Source organism: Cryptotermes secundus, unplaced genomic scaffold (genome assembly GCF_002891405.2).
Source record: "Cryptotermes secundus unplaced genomic scaffold, Csec_1.0 scaffold2307, whole genome shotgun sequence".
Classification (NCBI taxonomy): Eukaryota; Metazoa; Arthropoda; class Insecta; order Blattodea; family Kalotermitidae; genus Cryptotermes; species Cryptotermes secundus.
This window is the reverse complement of record NW_019722982.1, coordinates 184,512-193,691: the sequence shown is the minus strand read 5'-3', so window position 1 is coordinate 193,691 and position 9,180 is coordinate 184,512. Positions and strand designations below refer to the sequence as shown.

At 42.0% G+C, this 9,180-nt stretch overlaps 1 protein-coding gene across 1 annotated transcript in view; it reads right to left on the bottom strand.

Annotated features, from left to right (window-relative positions):
- Window positions 1-964: 964 nt before the first annotated feature.
- LOC111861593 (catalase) overlaps window positions 965-9,180 on the bottom strand; it is a 35,103-nt gene continuing 26,887 nt past the window's right edge. The window contains exons 6-10 of the mRNA XM_023846281.1: window positions 8,706-8,897; window positions 6,125-6,277; window positions 3,841-4,076; window positions 2,962-3,094; window positions 965-1,325 (exon numbers count right to left, since the gene is read on the bottom strand). Of these exons, the coding sequence (XP_023702049.1) occupies window positions 1,215-1,325; window positions 2,962-3,094; window positions 3,841-4,076; window positions 6,125-6,277; window positions 8,706-8,897 (825 nt within the window). The 3' untranslated portion in view covers window positions 965-1,214. The remainder of the gene's footprint in view (window positions 1,326-2,961; window positions 3,095-3,840; window positions 4,077-6,124; window positions 6,278-8,705; window positions 8,898-9,180) is intronic.

The window sequence follows — 9,180 nt, the reverse complement described above, 5'->3', positions numbered from 1 at the left end:
AGCGAAGCCAGTACATGCCTGAGATCGCTCGGCTACTGTGACCGGTTTTGGANAAGAATCCAACATGACGTAGACTGATCAAGTCGCGAGATGAATACAGACATCAGTAGAGATCTTTCATCTCCCTTCCATGCCCAGCGCTCTGTTTTTACTTCTGTCTCAAGGCTGTGCCACAGACCAGGCAGTGAGTTGCCGCGTTCACATGCGCGCACGCACGCACACACACACACACAAAACTAATTGTCTTCCTTATGTTCCTTTTTGTCTCTTTCCCTCTTGTTCCTTTCCATACTTCCCGTTTTCTTCAAAACATACTTTTAGATTCTCTGCAAATGCTTGAATCCACTTTAAGAAGCAAATCATTATTTCTAAATAACTTCAGGAATATAATGTCTAGTCATGGTAATTTAAATTGAAAATATTAGAAGTATCCAAAAATAATCCGCTGAATTTGTAAATGCCATCATGGACACTGCCACCTAAAGGGGCACCTTTCCAAACTGGGACTGACAGAGGACCCAACTTGGGAGAGGTGCCTACAAGAAGACNATCCAAAAATAATCCGCTGAATTTGTAAATGCCATCATGGACACTGACACCTAAAAGGACACCTTTTTAAACTGGGACTGACAGAGGACCCACCTGTGAAAGGTTCCTACAAGAAGATGAATCAGCCACACATATCCTGTGTGACCTGGATCAGTTCTTCATGGAACCAAGTGACCTTTATGAAGCCCGAATAAATAAAGTCCTACATTTCATTTGAAGTGTAGGATTAATACAGGGTTAATCCAAAGGGGAAGCACAACAGATCATTGAAGGTTGCGGTGCGAGGGCCGAATTTTATGGCCCACCCCTTACACACATACATAATGCCATCATAATAACAGGAATCCAAAATTCTATGCATCACAGCATTCCACTGTACAGATATACACAGCAATTGCTATTTAATAACAAAAACTTAAATTATTACCAAAAACTATATTTTCCCATTATATTATGTTTCCAACATATACATACAGAATATATCAATGTACATACAGACAGATATCATCAACAAAACAAGATGCCTGACCCCACCAAGTGTACAAAAGTAGTAAATGCAAGTACTTTTATAAACACCAATGAAACATAAAATATAGGTTAAGTCTTTAAAACCAAGAATTTGTCCCACGAAGACCTGAGTTCGTTTGTTTGAAAAAAATAGCAGCTCAAAGATTTGCAGAGGCGATGATATTGTTCTTGGCATGCTTGCGTAGACCCTCTGTCAGTCTGCGACCAAATTCGGCATCCACCTGGCTAAAATTCTTCACGGTGCGTTCCTGTGAGAGGGAAAAAAAAAAGGGGGAAATGCATGAAAGATGAGATCACGAAGTAGGCAGCTTAGCCCTAACAAAAAGAAGCATAAGAACCTGTGTTTCTCAATACCTACAAACATTGTATAAGAGGTTGTCATGGTGATTATTACGAGTAGAGTCCCCTGGGTTGTAGCACCGTGTAGTCTGAGATAGCTCGATGTTTCAACAGAACACGCTGCCTTCATATTCACAGCTGAGCAGTAGACCATGCAGAAAACCAGCAAAAGCGGGCTGAAAAACTCAGCTGATGATGGACGCTATGTGTTCCTCTGAAACGTCAGATTCTCTCTCAACTACAGGGTGCTACAACCAAGATGCTGCACTCTTTACCTGCAGAAGTGTTACACACCTTCGTTGTTTAGATTGTAGTCCTTTGGTCTGTGATACTCAATAGTGCTGCAGAGAGATACCTACATTTTGGAGGAACATTCATTCATCTTTACAGCAGAAATGAGGAGGAGAAACATTAATATGCACGGTGACATAACCCAGAAGACCACGATCTGAAAAATCATCACTGCACAAATCTCAAAACATACCACTGCTGTCACTGTAACTTGAAGTATAGTATGCACCAAAATATACAGTACTGAAACTCGCGCATCTCGAACGCGCATGTGTGTTTGTCGACTGGGCATAGCTCCAGCCGCACGTGTTCCCAGTAGTGAAAAGGAAGTTGTGTTGTGCAGTTGTCGTTGGAAAGGGGTCTCTCAACGGAGGAAAAGTATTCATAGTTGAGTATTATTTCCGCTCATATGGAAGTGGTCGCCAGACAACTTGCTTCCTTCGTTTTAAGTGGCCAGAGGTTATCGTCCAGAAACCGTTACATAGTAAACATGTGACGATATGGTGTGCCATCTAAGCACACGGTATATTAGGCCCCTATTTCATTGATGATGAGGAAGGCAATGCTCTTACTGTCACCCAAGAACACTACACGGACATGGTGATCGGACCATTTCTTCAGGATTTGAGAAGGTTCTGTCGTGCAAGGGGCCTTCACATGAATAGACAGTGGTATCAACAGGACGTCTCTTCATTTCAGTACTGTATATTTTAGCGCATACTGAACATGTGAAAATAAATATGGTGTCCAGCTGAACTGAACTTATCTGACTGTACATTAATTTGGTGCAGTGCGGAGAAAGAAGACGAAGATGAGGAGGCGAGGTTGTTCCTGTGCTTAATTACTTAAACACCTTATGAAAGCATGTGAGGGAGTGGAGGAATAGCTCCACCATTCTTGACCTTGGCACTATATGGAGGTGAGTGGTCAGTTCCCTGCCCCGACCACTTTACTCCCGGGAAAGAGCCCTCTGGTACCATCGGATTGGGTTGGTTAGGTTCCAAAGCTGGTCTGAAAGCTGTGGAATAAATAAAAATCTCTCCCCCTTACCAGGAATTGAACCCTGGCCATCCAGCCCATAGCCCCTCATTATACCGACTAAGCTATCCCGTCTCCATTACTTTGGTATTAGAATAATCATACAACAGAAACACAAATAAATGTGTTGTTTGTGTGCCATGTCCATGGGCCTGTTAAATGTATGCCCAAAACGCCTTACGTTGTCCTACTATGGAGGAGTAAACAGTGGTCTACCTGGATGAAGTCTGCAGCATCCTTCAAGTGATCCACAATGTTCTGCACCAGACGATCTCGCTCCTCTGGCTTCAGGGTCTTCTTCCAGAAAATAGAAGGCTGGCTAAAGTTGTCGTCATCTCCAGTGTTGTATCTGCAACAGCGTGCAGAGAAATGAGTTCTTGTTGCTGTTTCTGTGTGCTGATACAAACACTAATATCATAACGCTGGTAAAGGTAAGGCCAATCACAGTGGCCGTGCAGTTTAGGGCATCAACTGTCTTTACTCACTCAAACACTGAGATCGTGGGTTCGAATCCCACTCAAGGCATGGCTATTTGTCTGTGTTTATTCCGTGCTTGTGTTATCCTGTATGGGTAGTGTCCTTGTGATGGGCTGACCCTCCACCCAAAGAGTCCTGCCGACTGTCTTAGGATTAAGAAACTGCCCTAGCACCAAGTGCAACATAATATTTAGGAGAAGCCTCCTCAAGGAGGATTGCTTTATCTTGGACAGGAACTCTGCATGCCCCAGTGATCCAGAGAGCTATATTGGTGAAGCATAAACTCCTGTAGGGGCTACCAATGCCAGACAGGTCAAAGGGTAGACGCCAGATGAAATGTAGTGCCTGTTCCTCCAGGTTGGGGGTGGGGCCAATGACTCCACCCCAGAAAACTTCAATGTTATGAAACCATGGAGGAGACAAAGACCCTTACAAGGTTAAGCGCCAATAAAGAAGTTTCACGAAACATTATGGCGATCAAAGGGTTAAAAATTATCTTATTCAGAGGTTGGAGGTTCACCACACTGGCCCAGGACCATATCCAGTGGAATGTTCTGGTATTACCAATGTCTGACTTCCAAGTCCTGTAATCATAAAAAAAAGGGCCAATGTGCTTACCTGGCCACATCTCCTGTAGGAGTGAACTTGGTAATAGCAGCGTGAGGTGCATCCTCAGGCCCACTAAAGCTGTTTGGGTAGTAATTAGGTGCCCCCTCTTGGTTGTTGGTGAAGGTCTGAGGTCCATCACGTTGGTAGTTGGTTATACGTGTCCGATAGGGACAGTTTACTGGTATCTGCAAGTAGTTGGCTCCCAGCCTGTGGCGGTGCGTGTCTGAGTAGCTGAAAAGTCGACCCTGGGAAATGTTACCAGATGTTAGCTGAGCGGTGTTAACTGTCAGAGGTTGCAACATCAAGTAAAGCAATAGCTATGTGCTTCACATCCTTTTAGTCTGAAGCAGCAGCAGCTGTAACCATGTCACACATCCTGTCTTTAACGAACAAAAGTCACCATGTGTGACCCCATGAAATACATAACGTGACATGTAGACCCACGGCCAGGTAACAGCTCCGTGGAAACAGTTTCCCTGATACTGAGAAAACAAGCAATAATGGAACGTTTTCTGGGCAGTCCATGCTGGGGCTACATAACAGACAAGTTGTGTCAGTTTGTCAGCTGAGTGAGTGAATCTAGAGGAAGGGGAACATCTGCTGTTGGAAGCAGTTACCAAGCAATGGCTAGTGAAGACTGAGAACACTTTATGTGTATTATAGTTACAGTGATCTTTGGAGGGTGTAACTCAGTGAGACTGTCACAGTTATTCGTAGTTAAGAGTGTAAATGTCCAATAAATCCAATTACCAATCCAAAACTTTTCTCTAGTCACAATCACATGAAAATACATTGTCAAAATGCATTATTTACAAATTTACATTAATGTATGGCCGTTACTTGTACTTATTTAACAATGCTCTCGCAAGGCTCAAGACTGTAGGGTCAAATGAATGGATGGTCATGAACAATAAATCAGAACGGATGCAGAACGAATGTGGAAGCAAACGGTTATGGCCTACTTTAGGGTAGTATCCTGGCATTGTCTGGAAGGACTAAGGGAAACCAAAAAACACCTCAGGCAGGATAGTTGGTGCCCTAGCCAAGATACAAAGTGGACATCTCCTGAACATCAGCTATAAGCATTACTGCTTGTGCCAACTTGATCCATTACAGGGTTATTTTGGCTGATAAAGCCAATTACAAACAGAGGATTGTACTACCTGGCTTGTATTCCATTAAAAATACACAGAATCGGGAAATGTTTCAGATAATACTGGCATATTTTAACGAGTTCTTTATTGTACATCACATCTTTTGTACACTGAGGTATTTCTGAGAAAAATTCACAACTCTCTTCTGAGTTTCATGTACAGTAGGGGTTATGTTTGATAAATTCTGACCAAAACTGAATTTCCCAGACAGTTTTGGTGCACATATTTAGTATCATGTTTAACAAAATAGGTTAAGCAGGTTCTGGGACAAACCATGCAGACCAACCCGCTATGTGCTCATACAAACTTCTGGCTGGCATCAGACTAAATATCGGCCCAGGTGTCTGGAAATTCCACTTCTCTTCCTCCTCCAGTTAAAATAGATCAATTTTCTCAAAACTTTATCGAAATTAATAATACAAAATTTTTGGACATTGTGACAAAAATTGTTACTGGAGTCATAATTCTTAAAAAAAAGTAATTTTCATTAATGTGTAACAATGTTTATATTACGGCCAATTAACGCTCTCATGTTATGCACAAGAGATCAGCAGAAATTAATTTCTATTTAACACAAAAGAAGTTTCCAAAAATGCCTTCTCAGGTGGCCCCTTTGTTTACCTGTGTTGTCACACCAGCCCTGTTCATGAAATGTGCACATAAATATCTACAACAATATTTTTAACAAGACTGTATGTTAGTACGATCTATTTCTAGCCGCTTCTGATTTAATTCCTGTTAGTGCAGTGATGAGCTATGGGCTGGACAGCCAAGGTTCAATTCCTGGCAGGAGCAAGGGATTTTTCTCTCTTCTACAGTTTCAGACTCACTCTGATGCTCACCCAGCCTCGTATCCATTGGGTACCATGGACTGTTTCCTTGGCAGTAAAGCAGCTGAGGCATGAAGCTGACCACTCACCTCCATACAGTGCTGAGGTCAAGGATGGAGGCACTACATCTCCACTCCGCCATGTCTCCATGGAGTGGTACTTAATTAAGCCCAGGATAACTTTACCTTATGTATCCTGTTTAACAATAGTTGACTTAACTATTTTATCTTCTGGACTGAGAATATCAGAATATCAAAATTATCATCCACTTAACTGTTACCAAAGCACATCATGACATAAAATGGATACCTGCAACATCTTGTCAGGACTTGGTTCAATGCCAGGTATCATGTGAGCAGGGCTGAAAGCAATTTGCTCCACTTCAGCAAAGTAATTGGCAGGATTGCGGTCAAGCACAAGTTTGCCAACAGGAATTAATGGGTAGTCAGAGTGTGGCCAAACCTGAAACAGACTGAAATCAATGAGCAAACATACCCATAAAACTTAAGCACTGAAAAGCAGCAACCACATTCAATGATATTTCCATTTAAAGTTTGGAACGTAGTGTGGGATTGTCGATGTTCTAAATGACAACCACGTACAACTGTAACAATTGTATATATTAAATTGTATAAAATGAATGTACAGAATAGCTGTGAAGGTATGTGGAATGTTCAAAAGTTGGCTGGCCCTCAAAAGGGCAGTTTGTTCCACCACGAGTGCTCTGGCAGAATTTGCTCCTTCGTAGTAGGCCAAGTCTGGCTGTTCAGCTGGCCTGTCTGGCTGGTGATGTAGTGCTGCATGCGCCGGTAGAAACAGCTGCCTACAGTGTAGTTGCTGGAGTTGCAGCAGTTGCGTTAGTTGCCTGGTCGCAGGGTGTGGTCGCTGGAGACTTGTGGCAACTATGTCAGTTGCCTGGTCGTAGAGCGTGGCACTCAAGGCATGGCGGCAGCTACGTTAGCTGCGGCAGCTACGTTAGCTGCTTGGTCACAGAGCGAGGTTGCGGTAACCACCTTAGCTGCCTGGTAGCTGTGAAGAGCTGATGACTGATGATTGCGAGCTTTGGGCTCCACCTTTTATACCATGCTTGATGGGCAGAGCGAAACTTGCAGTTGCAATTGTGAGCGCTGATTGGCTAGCACACGTGATGATCTAAATGTGAGCTGGACAGCAAGTGCTGGCAGCAACATGATTGGTTAGCGCGCGTGATGATCTACAGGTGGGTTGGACATCGAGTGCTGTATAAATATGAGCGTCGCCAGCAATGTGCGGCAATGTGATATTGACCTAGGAGTGAGTGTTGTCTGTTAGACTGGCGAAACAGCGTGTTATGTGGGATGTTCTCACAATAGCATGAAGGAAATTAATAAATGTATGAAATTTAGCAGTGAAATAAGTGGCTGCTCGGACCAACACTCAACATAATTCATATGGACCATATCATGGCCAGACTCACGCATCTGATATTCCAACATCAAAAATTTTCAGCAACTTACGAAACTAAACGGATGAGAGGTACCAATATATCCAGCTCTAGCATGACCCTTTGAACAGGAACATAACCTAAAACCTTGTGCTTCAGAAGAGTAAGAAGAAGGAAAAAACTTGAAGAACATCAACAAAAATTAGAAAATCCAATATACTACACACAAAAGAAACTTCAAATACAGGGTTACTACAAATGATTCATTCCATTTCAAAACACTATATTGGTCGCCCCGTGCCTTTCTGTTTACACAGACCAGTATCCTTAAACTGCCGATACCACCGCAGAATGCTCTGTTTACATGGCGGTTCTTTTCTGTGCTCTGCTCTGAATGCACGCTGCACTGCAATAACAGACGAACATCTCGCATATTCCAACACACAGGAACTCTTTTCCAGCTTCGTCGCCATTTTGTGAGGCGCTGCAGTCATGCTGTCAACTGGAGTTGTAAACTTGGTCGGTTTGCGGTTCCTTTCATGTATCAATCATATTTGTATGTGTAGTACTTTGGAAAATATAGTGTTTTGAAATGGAATGAATCGTTTGTTGTAACCCTGTATATTTTAGATCTACTGCACCTCTCTACCAAAACAATACAAACATTGAGATTAGGGAGTTTGAACATGATTTCTGCACTATTTTAAAATAATTACAGATTTATATAAAAACAGTATATTGTGAAATACTTGAGAAAGTCAAAGAGAAAGCAAAGAAAGCAAGAGAAAGAACTTTAGAATGGAACTCATGAAGCCTGCCCTCCTATTGGATAGCTATGTAGTCTTGTAGATCTATCATTATTATTATCATAATTTTATTCCTGTGAAGAGCAGACACTAAGCTAAATCTGTCACATATAACTGTAACATTTTATACTGTGGCCATATCTGTAATTGTTGCCTTACAAACATTTCATACACTGTGTGTAGGTATATTTACAATCTACCTCCATACTAAATTTTAGATGGTAACTATCTTGTTACTTTAAAGTAAACGTAAAAAGTAAAGCTATCCCTGTACCAGGCCATGAAGGCTCATAGGGTTACGAGACATTGAGGGTCCCACATTATCTATACAATCGCACTACAAAAATATTATCTACATGAAGTGGTATATTTTTCTAGTATCTATTATTGTACATCATTTCAGGACCATAAATTAAGTAGTGTTAGTGTCGCAGTTCATGAGTAGACCACGGTATTATCACTGATCGTGGAAACAGCTCGGGAGGTGATGATGTATGCTGGATCCATTTGCAAACTCTTGACAGATATTTTGTACAAAAACTTTGCATCACTTCACTATAATTAGTTATAATTTGAACTGAAGTTGATATTCCTACAATTTTCATTCATAATTAATAACTAAGTGTGACCATGATGTGAACTGATGTGGTGCTACACTTACCTTGGTGAGGTCAAAGGGATTCCATTTAAATTTCTCTGCCTGCTCGAAAGTCATCACTTGGATGTAGAACGACCATGATGGGTGCTGGCCGCGTGAGATAGCATTGTACAAGTCTCGAATAGAGTAGTCGGGGTCTGATGCAGCTACATCCGTAGCTTTCTGTGCAAACAAGTTCTTGATGCCCTGATTGGTCTGCAAAGGCAACGAGACTTGATAGAAGCTACAAAAAATTCAAGACAGTAATGACTCTTTACATCTATAACCCTTTCTGGCCCAGTATTGTGGAGAAGACAAAGAAGAAATATGATGTAAGATTTGAGGCTTTCACGGCGGTGACTATGAAGAAAGCAGTCTTCTGGGATTTGGCACCATGTATATGTGGTGTTAACCGACGTTTCGGAGGAACGTATCGCCTCCAACTTCAGGGTAGAAGGAAAAATATAAGAAATCCGCAAGCGAAGAGACCGTGAGAACC